This window comes from Ptiloglossa arizonensis, chromosome 13, assembly GCF_051014685.1.
Source record: "Ptiloglossa arizonensis isolate GNS036 chromosome 13, iyPtiAriz1_principal, whole genome shotgun sequence".
Taxonomy (NCBI): Eukaryota; Metazoa; Arthropoda; class Insecta; order Hymenoptera; family Colletidae; genus Ptiloglossa; species Ptiloglossa arizonensis.
Window position 1 is genome coordinate 12,990,507 of NC_135060.1, and position 18,996 is coordinate 13,009,502.

Here is an 18,996-nt window from a genome sequence, read left to right on the forward strand (position 1 = left end):
GATCGCGAATCCGATCACGGCGTTGGCAAAGGATTCGCCAAGGGGATAAATTTACATTACATCGATCGTGTACGGTTGTCAACAACCACGAACCATTTCTGCTCGTTTTCGACGAACCATAGTTTTCCTTGTTCCGTTTCTTTCGTTCTTTTTGTTTTTCTCTTTCTTATTTCCGACCGATTCGTGGCTGATGATCGAGAAATAAATAGTAAGCGATCTATAAATACATTACGAGGCGTAAGCTCTGGTACGAACAACATTGCAACGAACGACAGTACGAAGCGAAATCAATGAGGAAAGTAAACATTATGGAATCAAAGTAAATAATAATAAAAAAAAAAGAAAAGAAATAAATTGAAGAGAAGAAAAACGTAGGAGACAGATTCTTGAATTTCGTTTCGTGAGCAGTTTCGAAAGGAAGCCGATAAACATACATGTGTCGTATGCGATTGTCGCAAGTAACGGGTGTAGAATTGAAAGGAAAAAGAAAAAATAAATAAAAGACAGCGCGGCTCGAGATACAGAAAAATTGCGCGGAGAAATTAAAAAATACCAGCTCGAATACCGTGGAGCGTACATCCGGGACGCGCGCGAATATTCCTCGAGAATCCCGTACAGTTCTCCCGAGGCTAGACGGAACACGGCCGGGCTCTTGTTAGAAATAAAAATGAGAGACAGGAGCTAGAGCTCTAAGCGCGCTCGGCAGTGTATTCACAATCGCAATGACTATATTCGTAACTTAAAGATACGACTACGAGGAGCTTCCGGAAAATGGCCCCAAAACTTCTCGATTTCGTTTCCTTGAATTTCCACCCGCCCCCTCGGACAACGCTGCAACGTTTATGCAGCATTACGGGATCTGAAAGTCTTATGGAAATAAAAGACACGAACCGAATTATCCTCCGGCGGCCATTGACAGAGTCTCGGAAACGGAAATAATCTCGAGTACACGTTTTTACGATATTTCTTTCTTCTTTGAAAGAAATTCTTTTCAATATTTCTTTTTTTTTTCGGATATTTTTTTTAAAGATATTTTTCCTCTAGGATCGAAGAAAATTGCCGATCGATATCGTGAAATAATCGCTCCGAATAATTGAAGGCTAGCTAAGCTCGAGCGTGCTTAACGTCGAGATAACGAAAATAATTTAAATGAAGAAAATTTGAACAAACTTGGACGTCGTGTTTCTCAACGATGACCATTAATTTCAATTCGTTCGTAAAATGCGATCGTTTGCATCGATAAAATTAAGTTAAGAGGAAAAACTGTTTGTTTCCGAAATTACGACTGTTCGGCGATGAACGTGTTAAATACGAATGAAAGTTTCGCTGTAATTTGAACGGAAATGCGATTCTCTAATTTCTTTGAGCAATAATCGGCGTGAGTCATTACAAATTAGCACCTTAAATAGCTTGCGGGTTATTCGATTCTATTACAAAGAGGTAAACGATCACGGTGAATTCTTCGAATTTGTATCGTTATTACACTTTAAAAAATACATCGTCGATGCTGTATTATAGTACGCGTGTAAATACCTGCCGCTACTGTTCATTTGTGAACTCCTAGAATGTGAGTGTTATTAAAATCAACGATGGAATTGGGATATTTGTCGCGTCGTTTTGTACCGTAGCTTCTACTAAAAGAATTTGCACATTCTTGAGAAACTAAAATTTTACTACGTTTGTGTGCTATTATACAAGTAGTATCGTACTCAAATTTATTCAATAGCCCCCCACCATCGTGCTTTCGTTTATCCGCTCTTCATCTTTGAATCAAACGAAGAATCGGCATAATAAATTTCATGTAACTTTAAAAATCAATAATATTAGTATTTAAAATTGTTCGGCGAAAGAGTTAAAATCCTGAAAGGGTCCGATCAACTCGATCGATCGAAACGATCGATTGTAGCCTTAACAGTGGATGGATCGCGTTACGTAGAATCAAGTTTGCTACCATCGGCCTTGTCATCGACAGTTTTATTCTTCGTTAGTGTAAAGCTTCCAAAAAATATTTTTCTCGGTAACTGTTTTCCGTAACATCGTTAAAATCGAAGTTGCAATCGTATCGTAGTACATGCTTTGCGAGTGCTGTACGTGGAACGTCGGGCCAAAAAACGTTTGTTTTGCGCTCATAAATCCTTCTCTCTCGATATTCCTTTTATTCGTTGCATTCGTTCCGATTGTTTTGCAAGATAACGTTCCTCTTTTCCTTTATTTCCCATTATTTCGATGGTTTCTATCGATCGAGTTAACGCGATTGAGAATCTTCGTTCTTCGACCAAACGTATTCAATTTCTAAACTACATCTAAAAAGGAACACCGAGTAGGTAAAAATTCAAGATCACCGAATTCTATTTTGCACCGTCTACAACGTAACGAAAATAAAACATCGTGGTCCGTTGAATAGAAAATTAACGCAATCTCAAAAAAAAACAAAAGAAAAAAAAATACCTACGAGAAATCGAATGTTTCTCGATGGACATTAGGGTGCTAATTTCTAGTTACTCACTCCGTGGAACGTTGAAGCATCCAAGTGTTGGTCGAAAAAAATTAGTCAAGAACAAGTTACGTAAACAAGAGGCAAAGAGAAGTTTGCGAATACGCCCGACGGACCGAAAGGTTGGGGCCATTTTCGCGAGATCCGGCTACGAAAAAGGAAAGTGTACTCCATGCATAAGCCGTGGTACCATTAGCAGATCATCATTGGAGTCGCGCATCCGCTTCTTGCCGAGTTCGATGCTCGCCATACTGGCGCTCTGAAGTCCTCCGGGAACCGCAGTTGCCGGCACTCCTGATACTCCGCCAGCCAACGCGCCCATTCCCGCCACGTTCGTCGGCATTGTCGCCGTCTGCTTTTTTTTAATTTAATTTTTTTTTTTTTTCATTTTCATTCGTTTTGTTCCGTTTTTTATTTTTTCGTTCCGTTTCGTTCCAGGACCGGGCACGTACGATCGATCGTCCAAATTTCCCAGTTAATCCATGATTTTTGTTGTCCCCCGTTTCGCATATGCATGTTTTTTTTTTTTTTTTCGTTTTTGTTTTCGTAGCGATGCACAGATACATCACGGTGCAGGTACGCCAGATTGTTCATTCAGCGGTCCCCGAGACATCCCATGTGTACACATTATCACGATCGTCGTCGTTTCGTGGTCAGCCAGTTGGAACGGATATTCGATGTCACGGTTGGTGTTCGATTTTGTTGTTACACGAATGGTTTTCGTTCGTATTTTTTAGAAATTTTTGTCGTCGTCGTTGTTGTTCGCGTCCGGCATTACGGGTGACGGCAATTAGTCGTCGGTCGATTTCGTTCGATTCGTTGTTGTTGTCGTCGTTGTTGTTGCGGCGATGGTGGTTGTTGTTCGATTTTGTTCGGTTTCGTTTATCCGGGCGCATAAGTTTCGGTCGGCATAATTTTCGCAGGCGTTAATTGGCAGGTAGCGAAGCGCACGAAGGTTTTTTTGTCAGCAAGCATGAAGAAGCATCGTCAGGCGGAAGAGGGCAAGATAAAAATCAAAAAAAGAAAAACAGACCAGTTGAGGCTAAAGGCAAGAAACGACAGTCGCGATAATTTATGTAGAAGAAAAGTCATAATATAGTCAATGTACACATATGTTAACATATATATGCGTGTGTGCATGTATATATACATATATATATATATATATATATATATATATATATATATATATATATAATATATAAATATACGTATAATATAAATATGTACGCATACGCACACGCACACATGGTGTAGTGCCCACGCGGAGGTGGTGCGCGGTGTTACGAGCCGGTTCGCTCGTGCGCATGCGCCGCGTGCGATGCGCGCGCATACATGCGCAAAATGCACGACTCGTGGACGTTTTCGCGGCGTAAAACGACACGTAGATTAATATACACACGTATGGACGCGTCGCGCTTCTCGAGTTGCTCTCACGAGTGCCGGTATCGGGCCGGCGTAATTACTCGTATCTATCTTGCGATTCGATCGGTCGGCCATCCGGCCGAGCGATCTCGTTTTTCATCGTGGAGAGAACCGGAGAGGCGTGTTCGCTCGTACCGTGGCCGTCTTTTATCCGGCGAAACAGAGGCCGACGACGAGAACGCGAACAACGAACGCGACGAGACGTTAAAGACGCGTTTCTTTTCGAACGCGCCGAAACTACGAATCCGAGTTTCGTATCTCGACCGTCGATGGAGAAAATAAAAAAAAAAAGGAAACCAAGAAGCCCGAGAAACACGCGCGATTCCGTTTAAACCGTCGACGGTGGCCTGAAACGTTCGAAAGAGGAAAAACGGAAACGGACAATGACGTTGTAGACACGAATCGTAACGACGGTGTCCTAAAAGAAACATTCTGATCATTTTTCAAGAACAATTGCAACCGTAACAACGATAATAACATTAATTAGCAGTAGTAGAAACAATAATGGTAAAAAATGCTATAAAACGGTGGGTAAGTCTAGATAATTGGCATTAGGATGATATAGGCGAGTCCGGTCGTCATCGGCAACGATCTGCAAACTAATGGCACCCAATGGTATCGTGACGTGTGCGTGGTTCGAGCGTCCATGCGGCCCGACGTGACGTCTCTAATATCGTAGTAGTAGAGAAAGCCGTGTCCTGGTAATTGAAAATAAAGTACCCGTCTAGGTTCGGGGAGGTAAGAAATGAAAAAATTGGTCGTGAAGAAGTATCTCGAGGAACGGGCGTAAAGAAAACGGAGAATTCCATTTCGTCGTCCATCGGGATATCGGCTGGCGTTTCTGACTCCGGCAACACCTGCAATAATCGGGGCTATCTGTCGAAATTTATTAGTTTCGCCGGGATATCTTTCGTTTCTATCGTCCTCCGCGTTCCATTTTTCTCCCTCGCAACGGGGCTTGCGTTCCCGTTTCTCGCGGGAACGCGACGAAAAGAAAAAGAAATAGGAAAAAGTATAACGCGAAGCGAAACGCGTTCCACGAGCAGCACGGGGGACGTGCACCGGACGGGGCTGGGGAGCAGGGGGAGAAAAACGGACTCGCGGTGCGTAGAAGCGGCGTCTCTTTCGATATTCGCGTTAATTCCTGGAAAATTCACGAGAAAACAACGATTTAATTTGCACATTAGTCTCGAGCGTATCCCACGTGGATCGTCCCATTCCTGGTGGTTACAGCAGCGTCGAGCGGGGTGTCTGCGGCCGACTTCCATCGGGGGCGTCGATTATACAGAACGTACGTACCGGAGTGTCGAACGTGTACGTGTACGATGCATGTGCGTGCGTGTAGATGTGCGTGCATATGTGTATTCTTTTTTTTTTTTTTTTGTACGAATCGATAGTGGACAGAGTCTAATCGGTCGGTCCATGCGTTTACACAGCCTTGCGACTGATCCGTACTTTTTTTTTTCTGTAGGTAGTAATGGGGGAGATTTCGTGTCGTACATTTGACAAACATTCAGTTATGGCGCAGCAATTCCGAAGAGTGCATTTTGTTGCATTAATTCGATTAGACGACCGGCGGCGATCGTCGATAACGAGTGTTCCCGATATCGTGGCAGCGAGGTCGAGGTTAATCGATCTAACGAAACATCACGAGAGAGCGAACGAATTTTCGTGTCCGAGCAGATCAAAGGGCGCCGCGCGCGTTTAAATCGGTTTATTTGGTAAATTCGCTGCTCCGATTCGCGATTGTTTTTCTTTTTTTTTTCGGTTCTCCGTACTCGTACATTTGTATCGCGAATCTCATCGAAGACCTCGCGCGCGAACGAGAAGCACATACTGTATTGTTTACACGAGTTTGCTCCCTACGGACGCGGATCGTGATAAGAAAGAATACGATTCGAAACATAAACAAATTTTTAACCCGCCGTGGGAAGAGTTTTTAACCCATTGACATCTTCGTTTTGTTTCCCCTACTGTTACATCAAAATTTAAATTTTCTTCTTGCAGCATAAAATACTCTTTCGATGTCTAGATACGTTACGAATTAAATCGATTTATTTTCAACGAGTCTTGCTACTCGTTTCCTACAAAAAGATTTGCAAGTTGATCCCGATACGGAAAAATAATACTTATTCGCGTGTTCTTTTTTTTTTGTGAAATACCAAATTTTGTATTTCTCACAGATGATAAGAGTTTCGAATAAACGTAACCTCTTCGAAGATACTAATACGTAGTAACTTTAACTAACCCTTTGTCCTAACTACTTTGTCCTAAGGTTGATTGTTATCATAGCTCTTTATTGGTTTTAATTTTTGTTTTTTTTTTGGAACAAACTAAAGCGCACCTAAAGAGGATAAATAGCACAGGAACGATTTCGTTGCTCGAATCTGATGTAAACATTGTCGCTTGAATCCGATGTAAACACTGTTACTCGAAAGCGGAATTCACTGTTCCGACATACAACGATACGATGTAGATTAAGTTCAAAAATTATGTCGTCGAGCAGTGCGTACCACGGTCTCAAATTATTCTCTATCCAACGAATATTGTCCTCCTGTTGAACAACGATGAGAAACAACCGTCGAAAAAACGAGCGCGACGAGTCTCGTCTCACGGACGTCGATGCCAACGGGTTAGGAAATTCTTAAAGCGAAAAGTCCCGCAATCTCGGCGAGATTTCGCTTTCAAAATGGCGCGCGCTCGTCTACGACCCCGAGGCAAATTCGGACGAAGGTTACCGCCGTCGGTACGCGGTATGCACCCTTGGGAAATTGAAAACCACTTTTAGAGAATGAGACTTCCCTGCCAACAAGCTGGTCTGCCGCAATCATCCATGTGAGACTTTTCTTCCATTGTGTCCGGGTGTGGCTGCAGGTCTTCTGCGCGACGTTGCTGAAAATGTCTTTCTCGCGTTCTCTCGTTTCTCTTTTTCTTTCTCTTATCGTTTCTTTCTTTTTTTTTTTTTATATTTCTACTAGCTTTTTTCCGTTATTTTTTTTTTTGGTTCTCTATCCCCCGGACAATGGACAATTTTGTCCCCCCGAAGACAAGGTTCACGAGTCGAGGTGTCGGAATTGGAATATCTTTTTTTTTCCCCGTCGTTCGAGGAACGTGCTATTTTCCATCGGCTGCCTTCGGCTTGCGTGCTCACTCCCAATACGATTCTCGTGTCTCGTCTTTCGAAGCAATTTTCGTCGTCGAGCAACGAAGAACAGGAACGCGTTAGCTATACGCGCCGACCGTCCCTCGAACTCCTCGGTTCTTGCCAACGCGACCGCGCGCGTCCTCGCCGAATTCGAGGCGAGAAAAAAAAAAAAGACAAAAAAAAAGAAAAAATAATAATAATAATAATGCGACGACGAATCGAGACGGTACCGTTAATCGCGATTATCGTGCGCGTGCGAACGCGTGGCGAGGCGTCTCGGTGGCACGAACGACGATCGAGGGACGATCGCGACGCCACTGCCAATTATCGAGGTCGTTCCGCCGACGATCGTCCTCGTTCGGCAACGCGCGAAGATCGCCGCGAATGACGCGTGCAACGTGAATCGAAGAGACGTATGTACTTCGAAAGGAACACAGTTTTCTCTCGTCCCTGGCCCACACCTCCCAACAAACCCATCGGATCTGACTCTCGGACGTACGTATGCGTCTGTAATTCTCCTTTTCTAGGTTCGACAACTCTCAGTGTAGCGTTTTTATTGTGTGGGGCAGCAAAACAGCAGCGGGGGGTTGATAGCCGGGGTTCGTGCAGCACAGCTTGTCAGCAGAGTGGTGTACGTGTCATTCGTAAAATACATGTCACTTTAACTACTTCTTATTTACAAGACCGTGGTCACGCTCCATTTCGAGTTCCCGGCTCTGTACACGTTCACCGTTCGACACGAACGACGGAACGAGGACTCGCGGAGAGAATGGTTTTTCGTTTTTCTTTTTTTCTTTCATTTTTTTTTTTTTTCTTTTTTTTCGTTGCGTTTTCTGAAGTCAGTCGTTTCGAATGTACTTTACACGCGCGCGTTGAACGCGTCACGCCCGCGAGACGCGAACGAGAAATGGAGCGGTCACGCGTAGCTGCGGAAACATCTTGTACTCATTATGACCTAGGTACCAAACAGGTGATTGGTGTATTGCAACTAGTTCTTTGCACCTGGATAGCTGCGATAGGCTGCTAGAAAGAGAGAAATAGAACAGTGGTGTTTTGGTGATGTTAACAAGAATTCTGCCTCGTGTACTACTCACTACACGCTACAAAAACGGCTGAACATCATACAGGAGAATGTAAAAACGGACGAACACAAAAGCGACAAACATGAAAGAGGGACCATGTACGATCGGTAGGAGATCGGAAACAGAAAGTAAAACGATTCCGGAGATTGTTCTAGCGAACAAGATGTGGGTGTGGTTGGAGTGAAAATAAAGAAAAACAAAACAGAAGTAGAAGAGAAAAAAAAAAGATGGAGAATTTAAAATCGGGACCATCGGGAGTTATGGAGTACACAACGTGGAAACTAATATAAATGTACAAAATCAGCGATAACCGTATCGAGTTTGACGTCTCGTTTTTCTCCTGCGGCCATTAGCGGCCCGTTCGACGCTAACGAATTACGTACAATTGACGTTTAATTAAGCTTGTCGTCGCATCCGATGACAATGGCTGTTTATCGTGCTCTGGATGCTAGTTCCGCGAACGAGTTAATTCGCATTCGACGGCACACCGGTTACGGCTATCGCGTAATTCGAGCACTGCGCAACTATTGGCCAATTTTACTTGTGGTTCGGTAACCTGTCTCACGTGCGACGGTGCTATACATACACGAATATATACATATACATATACATATGCATATATCGCTGTACATATGTATATATAGAGAAAGAGAGAGAGAGAGAGCTCGATACGTGTGTAACAGCCTATACAGAGTACGTATGAGGAACTACTGCGTTCGCGTGGGGGGAAGCCCGACGTATATACTCGACGTAGATTGGCGAAAAGCAGCGCAGCAACGAAAGCTCCTTTTGACGCAAACCCAGGAAACTGAAAGAGGGTGACAGTACACGTGAAAGTTCGAAGACAGAGTACAGACAGACGGTCGGAGCGAAAGAGAGAGACAGAGGATGACCGTGCGAAGAAAGAAACAGACTGTGAGTCCAAGGAGGAGGATCGTGAGAGGAGTATGACGATATGCGGTCAAGGAAGATATGCGTGCACTTCGAGTCTTTTGTTCGTCGAGATACGATCTTACTTTCGCTTATTCGCGAGGATCTTTGCATTCACTCGAACGAACTTCATTTTTGACTGTCGAGCGAAGAGTACGGTGGAAGAAATTACAGAAACCTGCCGCGCCGATTCCATGGTCCGATTTTGAACCGATTGGACCTTGGACGCTGGATTCGGCACTGGTAAAGGACGACGGTGAAAAATGATCGATCTTGAAACTCGTTGGAAATCTCTGTCGAACGTGCACACGTCGTAAGGTAATGCGAGCACAGTTGTGTTTCAGAAATTTGTAAAAGACGTTCGTAACGTCTATGCAATGAAAGTGGAATTGTACGGTACGCGCATGAAAAGATTGCATTCGGTAGGTCTTACTCGTTCAGGGATCATCTTGTTTCGTATTCGCCTACGATGGCCCCTGAACGAATCGAACACCTTGTAATTCCAAATGCAATCCTCTCGCGCGCGAACTGTACATCGCGCGTTCTTTACGGTTTAATTTTTATTTTCTTCGAGTAAGGAAATAATCGTTCAGGAAATCCGTCGGTAAACTCGAAGTAAACGAAAGTTTGACGTTGACGAGTGAAACGGTAAGACTGTAAAATTGTTAAAAAAATGTCGAAAAATCGTAAACTTATCGGTCGATGTTACAATTGGACGATTGATTTAAGTACGAGTTTGTCGCAATAGGAAAGTCGTAGAATATGCGTGTTTGAATTTTGTATCGGCTAACAATGTTTACCGTTTAATCGAGAGATGCGGGAAGTTCGAGGACTTCGTTCAAAGCGGACAACGGTTGCCTTTTCGATCACGGTTTTCGAGACTCTCTGAACGAAATCTCGAAGGAAGCTTTTGTCGACTCGGCGAGCCAATCACGATTCACTATGAAGAACCGATACATCGCAGAGGTAATTAATTGACGAATCTGTAATATCGCATTACTTTCGCTTTCGGTGACTCGTCGTCTATCGAATGCTACGTTTGAATCAATGATTACATTTCATATCGATCGCGTGATCGATCACTTTGCGAATACGGATCGAGTTAATCGTTTACGTAAATCGGTACGTTACAGAAAATTTGAATATCCAGAGAATTAGAATTTTTGTTTAAACCGAGTAACGGTGATTTTCGCTTTTATACGCGTGTATTTGATTTTCAGTTTACGAACAATCTTGATTCATTGATTGTCAAAAATATCAGATTTAAGCGGATTTTCACGATAATGTCTTAGTAAAAACGCTATTACGCTCCTGTCGATCGAATCGTATCGAATATTTATATACCTGCGGATTGCTCGAACGATTATCTCTTGAATAGGTACGTGAATTATATCGTGCCATTTTTAAGCGTTTTTTACTAGTTTCTCATCGCGCATCGAATATACAGAGTATCGTGTAACCGGTGATAAAATATAGAAGAAAGTTGGTCCACTCGAGTTTTTATTTTCGAGAAAGTCAATTTTAAAAATTGCCGAAGTATACTTGCGATTGAGTACGACTCGACTAACGTATCCGACCATTAGTCTTTACTTTTCCTCGTGTTGGTGTTTGAAAATCGATGGCTGATGTGGTTCGATCGAAGTTCCAAACACTTGTACAACTTTTTAGTAGGTGCCACTTTGATAGATTAAACGAAACTTTTTTCATAGTTCCTGTTTAGACAGTTTAAACGCGACTTGTTAAAGAAACTCACGTTTTACGATTTTTGTACAACAGGAACAGGTATTTTATTCATCGATACCAACGAAGGTACTAATCCGTACAATTTTACACCGTAACAAATATTGATTCCTGCTCGGTGATTCATCGAATCCTGCTCGATCCATGGAACGTTTATTGTACAAATTTCAAGATATCCATTCCAGAGGAACAGTTCAGAAAAGAAATCGCTTCAATGTTACATTGTTTTCTATAAAAATACCAGGGAAACAGATATTCGATATATATGAATTCTAACCGAAGCAAAATTACTTATTTCTTTCCGCGATTGGTTTTAACCGTGTCTAAATAATTAGAAAAACTCTAATAGTAAAATCGACGAGAAACCGATAATGCCAGGGTAAATGTTGAAAAACATCGATGTAAGTAGAAACAACGATCGATGGTCGGACACGTTGGCTAAGTTCCTACTCGATACGCGAAATCGAATTCCTCGAAACCCAAGCCCCGAATGGAAAAGTTTATTTTATTTTCACCCTTCATTTTTTTCACGCAGAGTCGCCGCACTCCCGTTTGTACCATCGGTTACACCCGTCCGTCCGTTCGTCCGTCCGTCCTCTTCCAATTCCCCGCAACCGTACCGGTGCACGTTTCGTAACAACTTTATATGTATTTCCAACGAGCTCAAAAATCGACAAACTTTCCACCCACAGTCCCTCCTCCGAATGGAAACATTCTCCCGTGTTCTCGCATTTCAACTTTCCTTCCCACGCATTTCGTTCTTCCTGTGTACACTCGAAACTCGAGCCGATCGTAGAGGCCACGGGACGTACATGTACGCTCGGAAATTACAGATCTTTACCACCACCGCACCTTTTCGCCAAGCTCAGCGATCAAACAGACAGAGCGTCGGCTAATACCCAATTTCCAGCGAAGATGGAAAAAAAAAAAATAAAGAAAAACAACGTACAAAACATCCGCACATGAAGCACACGCCACATGGAACGAGAGAGAAACAGAAAGGCGTGAAAAAGAGAGTAAGTGAGAAAGTAGTCGAAGAAACATCGGGAAAGGAGTTTTGGATCCGGTGGTTCGTGTTCGGTCCATCGAGATTCTATCTTTTAATCTCTTCTCTGCGATTGAACGACGATTCGATGGATCGAGCAAGAGACCCGACCGCGACGACAGACGCGACAACGCGAAACGCGACAAAGACCTCGATCCGGCGACAGTGTCCCGGTTCAGGGTTCCACCCAAACGCGACAGACGTTGCAACGACGCCATCCTTCGTGGTCACCGTCTCTATGGGGTGTCTTTGCACGCCGGATACATATCCGAGAAGCTGGTCCCTTTAACGACGAACGTGGACGTTTGTCGCGCGGTCATCGTCGGTGATCGAAACGAGGACGCACAGACCGGGCGGTTTGGGGACGAAGATTCAAAGGGAACTCTGGATAGGTGTGGTAACAGGGTAGCGAAAGAGGTAGAGAGAATTACCGGATATCAGGGTGGAAAGGATTCCTGTGTACGGGCGCGAGAGTAAGGGCGAATGGAGATTTTGGTATCGGTAGCCGAGATTCGAACTCCAAGGGTGTCTGGAATACGAAGGATAACGGCTCGAGGCTCGAAAGATCGGTCCTGGAAGGAACTGCCGCGTCGTACCGATCAGCCTCGCGGTTCAACGAGCTCAACGGACGCATCCTGACGAGATCTGACTATCGACCGGTGAAAAATCCGCGCGTGGTACCCTTCGACTTGGGAACCGATCTTTCCGGTCACCTTGGTAGAGAATACGCACGGGGGGAGTTTGGCAGGGGGGACGAATAGACAGCGAAAAGTAAAGAGACGGTTAGAAACAAATGAGAGGGGAAGAATTAGAAACGAAAGAAACTGATAGAGATAGGCAGAGAAAGAAAGAAAGTGAGAAAGTAAGAGAGAAAGTAAGAGAGAGACAGAGACAGAGAGAGAGAGAGAGAGAGAGAGAGAGAGAGAGAGAGAGAGAGAGAATGCATTACCGCAATGCTAGCCCGAGATTGTGTGGCCTTAATGTGGGCTTGAAGGTGCAGAGGGGGGTGGAAATAGCGGCAGGGGTCCCGATTGCATCGGCCCTTGACAGCGTCCATGCAGACCGTCACAGAGCCGTCCTCGTTCGCCTGCACCGTCTCGAGGGGGTGCGCAAACCGGCACTCCGACTCGCCGCGTTTGCACGCCCCGCGTTGAAACTCGCGACATACCTACAGCAAGAGCGAACACGCATGGCATGGCACTCTATCTATGTGGCCAAAAGGGTTTGGGGGGCTGGGGTTTGGGGCGCAAAACCAGAGGGGGGGGGGGCAGCTCTGGGAATTTTGTTCGGGCAAGGTAGTTGGAAAACGGGTGCGCGCGACCCGTTTCGTTTTTTTCTTTTCTTTTCTTTTTTTTTTTTTCTTTTTGGAAACGTAGAAAAAATCTCGTTCTTCGAGACACACTGGCCGCTGGGATGAACGTTTCACGAGGATACGGGACAAGACCGAGTCCTCGACTCGAAGCGGGAACGAACGGAACGGTGACGTTTATCGTCCACGGTCCTTTCGAGAGAAGCTGTGACCATGAGGTGACGATGGTTACGGGACAGGTCGATGGTCGAGGGTTGTCAGCGAAGAATGGTTCGGACGAGGTGAGAAGAGATCGATGAAATCGTGTCTGCATGCGGTATTTTGAACGTCGCGAAGATCCAATGGTCGACGTCTTGAGATCGTTGATACGGAACGATCCCCGTGCGTCGTGGATGAAAATTGTTTGAAAGATTCGGGGCGATACGGGTGGAACTGGGGAGCAAAATGAACGAGAAAACGACGGTGGTCGACGCAAGGATCATTTCTACGGTAATGAAACAATCAAAGTTACATTTTCCTTTCGAATATCCTAGGTGTTCGATCGCAAAACCCGGTTGGGCGAGAATAAATTTATTCATCCAGGAGCAATTAACGGAAATAAATTTATTCTCGTATCACGTTTAAACGTTTCGATAACTTTGGTCCGCTTTCGTTAAAAATGTTTTTCTAATGCAGCAAGTAAGAAGAGAGGAACAGCGAAAAAGAGGAACGAACTGTTTTAAAAATATGAAGTAACTATTGTAAAATGGGATCGAAACGCTTAAATATAATACGCTTGCGTCGACTGCCGTCGTCTTCTTATCGATACTCGATACGAAAAGCAACTTTTACACGTAGAATTTTATATCGGATCGCGGATACACGCTTTCGGGGGATCTACGCGATATCTCTACGGTTCGATCGATAAAGATTCCAATGCAAATAAAACGCTCGCAAAAAGTACCGCGTAACGAAAATTCAATTCTCGCTCGGAAAAAATTGATTACATCGGCTCTTCCTCGATATCGCAAAAAGTAAACGGAACGATACACGCGCGACGAACGACGATTGAATCGGTTAAATTCCAGGAAATCGTTTATTTACCGGACCCGTATATCCACGATCGATTTGGATCGAAAGCGACTGAATTACAAGATCGATGATAATTCGACGAGCAACTCGAATCGAACGTAGGAGAAACGACTGACGAGATTAAGACTACTTGTTCCACGTGAGGCAGATACGTATGTAGTAGCGAACAAAGGAAGTCTTTAGAGAGGAATATCGGAAGTGTTCGAGGGCGAGAGAGAGATAGGCAGACGAAGAGAAAGAAACAGTGTGAGAAACGCAGGCGGAAAAAGTAAAGTGTAGTGAAAGAGAGCGATGTATAGAGTGGTGGCGGGAGGATCGAATGATACGAAAGAGCGCCCCATTTCTGGAAGTCGGGTCTATTTTCGGAGGCGTAAGAAGAGCCAACTTGACTTTCTTTCAGTCTTTAGTTTTCTTTCTGGCCGTTAGTATGGCATCCCGATCTACTGACTTCGTTCCGGCGTGTATTCAATCATCGTTACGACACCCTCGATCCGTTCACGTGCAATTCGAATTTTGATACCAGCGCAATAGGAATAGACCGGTAGGTCTGTTGCACACCGTCCATTCGACGTGTGCAAGATTCTTTCGAACGGGGCTGATCCGGCAACGACCGATCAGCATCGACGCGGTGTCAGAGAACGGGGCTTATCAACGCCCAGAAAAAAGGAAACATCTAATCACTACTCTACGTGGATCTAAATACCGTGTTCGATTCTGTCAAATAGACGTCGTTCGCTGGTTTCGGTGTACCCTCGCCCCGCCCAATAAGGTCAGAGGACACGGAAAATCGGACGGCTATTTGAAGGTAAAAAAAAGGGGGGTAGTTTTGACGGCTGCCTCCACGAGCATCCTTTCGGTGTTCTATCAATCGGGTTAATTCGCACATGTGTTAGAGGATTCCTTGCGCATGCATCACGTACTATTTCCGGCCGTTTGTCTTCCGTCGCGATGCACAGGCATTCGGAAAAATATATAGTGCGAGGAACCTTCTACGGCGGTATTTCATCGGCGATTTATGCGTCCAGTCACGCGGCCCGTGCGAACCAGAAAGTGGCGGTGACAGGGCAATGAAAACGAACTAAAAAAAATTTCTCGATTTGTCCATCATCGTTTTCGAATATTACTCGTCGAATGAAAATATTAATCGGAGTACCGGTGGATCCGAGAGATTTCTTGCCGAGAATTTTGTTCAGTTTGGAACGTTCTCGCAATTTTTCAATCGTCTGAAAAGCGAATCGTAAGAATATTTAGAAATTATTATAAATCGAAAATCTAACGAAAAATTGGAGAGAGATAATACATCGACGAAACGAACAATTTTATTCGTTGATGTATCAATATCTTTTCAAATGTTTGTTATATTTCTGGTCGATAATAATTTTTACACATTCTTGTACGTCTCGAGTAAACGATTTGGAAAATCGAGATCGAAAACGTTTCGAATCGAACGAATTTGGAACAAAGAATTCACTCGAATCGATCGGAATACGAATTAATATTTTGTCGTTATTTCCACCCGATACGTCGACGAGAAAATATTTATCGAAGAACGAACCGAGAAAATTCATTATCGTATTCCGTCGTTCGTTTGCAATAAGGGTGACGCAAGTACAAAATTTTCAAAGTTCGAAATTTCGACGCGAACGGACCATTTACTTCGGCAGAGTCGGGCATTGTTTGGATAAAATTTTATCCAGGTTATTATTCGCATAAAATTTTATCTCTTCTTTACGGTATCTTCGTATGTTATATTTATCAGTTGTACGGTCGTATCCGATTTATCACTCGTACGATGAATGAATATTTAACAACCTTTGATCGATCAATGAGTAAATATTACAGACAATTTTGAAATCGTGAAGGTTTGTATACCTTTCAAGTTGTGTCGCTCTCGTTGCAAATAAATTACACGGTATAAATGTACATAAGATATTATCAAATTTAAGTGTTAAACTTTACGAACATTTTGTAATTACTGTAACAACAAGGAATGTATAAAAGGCAATTTTTGCTGTATAAAAGTAATTATAAAAATGCAGAAAAAATAGTACCACCAGCTTGCCAATCGATTGCAAAAACAGAAATGCGGAAGACAATTATTAAATTATCATTGCTATGAATTTTTTCTTCAAATAACCCCTTCAAACTTTCCGCAAAATTGTTCGAATTAGAATCTCTCGATGTTGCAGTGTTGTTCTTTAATGAAAATGTGTTTAAAAGCAACGAACATTATCTTTTTGCCGTGTAGGAACTTTTTGCTCTCACAAGATATCTATAAATATTTGGTTAACAATTTACCCAACAAAAGTATCAAATTTAAGAGCTGTGATGTAATTCTATGCTTATGGAGTCGTGTTGTAGTGTCAAAGTTACTTGCGAGTCAATATTATAACTCTGATCGTACTCGTCGAGTACGAGAACAATTTCCTTCAAAAATGTGCTTTTGTGAGTAGCTTTGAAAGATTCTAACTCGAAAACGAAAAATCTGTAAATCCATGTTTATGAAATAATTATATTGATTTTACAACAAGTGAAACACATCTTTAAAGTTCGACATCACATTTTGGGAACACCTTATGTAAGTTACAAACCGCTACTGAATTCATAGTAGAATATCCGCGTAACTAGCCAGACACCCGGCTGACGAAAATTACCGCGACTGTCTGCATCCGTAAATACGAGGCCACAGAAAACGTTCCAATTCACATAAACTAAATAAGATTTAACGAAATAATCGATCCTAACGAATCTAATTAAATTCATTGGACTTTAAATGTATTCAAATAGAAACATTTGATAATTACTCAGGAATAAATTTCAGAGTGCAACCTTCGTAATCATTGGAAACCATTCATTTCCTTAAAAAATGGTTGTTTCGTTTCGCGTTACTGACTCTTCGTTGAGCCGACTCAGCAACTCTGTTCTTAAAGGAACAAAATTGATTTTTAACGCGTAAAAAGAAATAATTCTCAACTTGAATTACGAGTAATTACCGATTGTTTTCAATCGAGACGATTACGTTTAAAGATTCAACAATTTCGATCCGAATTTTTTTTCCAACTCGAATAAAACTTTCGTTCACAATTCTTTCCGACATTTTCGACTTTTAACGGTGAACCGTTTAAAACGTAAAGGGATACATCCGCCGCTATATCCGCATTAACGAATCGCGATTCCGTTCGACTATACATTTTTCTCGGTGCACCGCGAGCTCACCTAGCATTCCGTAGAACCATGCAAGCTTCGTGTGTTTCATCCAGGCCTAGGCGTACACACAAAATCAAGCGTGGATTAATGCAGCGATCAAATGCGACGATTTGTCAACGGTTTTACCGAGCGAGCGCACAGCGCCAGCGATTGTGTTGTGTTAGGAAGTGAGACAGCTAAGCGAGCGAGTACAGCATGCGACAGTGCACAAAATTCTGTTCTTTCGTTCGTTCTTCCTCAGCACTTTTTTCTTTTTTTTCGTTCGGATGCGTGGAACATTCTCGAGAGCGCGCGCTCTCTCTCTCGTTAGATCAGTTTTTCTTTTTTTTTTTGCCTCCCCTTCCCTTCCCCCGTTCAGAGAGCGCGGCTTTCGGCGGAGATTTGGAAGCTCGTTAGGAACGCAACGCACGGGAATTAAACGATTAACGAGACACACACACACACGTACACAGGCGATACACGAATCGTATACAGAGATCAGATATGGAGAAGAAAAAAAAAAACACATACACAGAATTGTGTGTACATACACATACACGGAAACAGAGACAGAAAAATACTGTACGAGAGAGAGAAGCGGAGAAAAAGGGAAAGTAGAGTGATAAAGTAGACGAGAGATACAAAAAGAGACGGAAAAGAGAACAGATACGATGAATGGTCCCTTTGACTTACTATACTCGTGGCTAAAAATATTTCCCGTTCAAGGTCACCGAGTATTTGCACCGCACAATCCGACTAATCTGTCGTCTCTTTGCTTTGCCCTATAATTACGCAATAATCTCCAGATAACCGAAACGATTCGAGATTTCGGTGTTTCAATTATTCGAATAGGGTCGAGTTTTGCTCCAGAGATCGACCTTTTATCGTAGAGAAAACCAAACCGAGGTACACACGAGCTGCGAAATAAAGCAATAATGAACAAAACACGTTTTCGGGATGTGTCATCCATTAATGAATATTAAAATTTCTATACTTTTCGCTACATCTTCGCGAGAATACTACCAATGGACTGGAGAAGCTTTTCCGGTGAAAACGAGTCCAAACACGAACTCGTTCGAATTACTTTTATTTATACGTTTTGCGAAGAATTTTTAAACAAATTTTCAGTTACGTATAATTAACAACTGACCGAACAAAGTCTCGTTCCGATTCGATCTCATCGGGAAAACTTCACCAGTCGGTTGGTAACGCTCTCGTCGCGATACAATGACGAATATAAAAACTTTATTTTTCAGTTACGAATGAAAGTTAATGCTATACGTGTACATTATCTCGTTAGGAGCCGTGTCGCGGGGATGTTTCGTTTCAGTTAACCGCGGGAAAATTGTTCCACCTATCCAGAGATTACCGTACAAGGTTCGGTCGGAAAGCGCGAATCACAGGCATACGTTTCGCATCTCTTACGTAGAGAGGGAAACAAGCTTCGAAGTGGGGGATTCTTGGCACGATCGACGATGGTGGGGAACGACCTTGAGCGGCCAATATTTTCTACCCGGAATATTATAACACTGGCCACGCGTACTACACAGGATGAGTCACCTGAAGCGA

The 18,996-nt window shown here is 43.2% G+C and overlaps 1 protein-coding gene across 12 annotated transcripts in view; it reads right to left on the reverse strand.

Annotated features, from left to right (window-relative positions):
- The window catches only part of LOC143153680 (protein muscleblind), a 648,624-nt gene that overhangs the window by 28,658 nt on the left and 600,970 nt on the right, over positions 1-18,996 (reverse strand). For 6 of the 12 annotated variants that reach the window (XR_012993884.1, XR_012993885.1, XM_076325105.1 and 3 more), the window contains 2 exons: positions 12,811-13,029; positions 2,685-2,846 (listed from right to left, as the gene is read on the reverse strand). The exons of 3 other annotated variants lie outside the window; for them this stretch is intronic. Coding sequence is in view for 7 of the 9 variants with exons in the window: in XM_076325105.1 (XP_076181220.1) it covers positions 2,685-2,846; positions 12,811-13,029 (381 nt within the window). In the remaining 2 variants the exon portion in view is untranslated. The remainder of the gene's footprint in view (positions 1-2,684; positions 2,847-12,810; positions 13,030-18,996) is intronic. 3 more of the 12 variants (XM_076325110.1, XM_076325108.1, XM_076325109.1) reach the window with 2 other exon arrangements.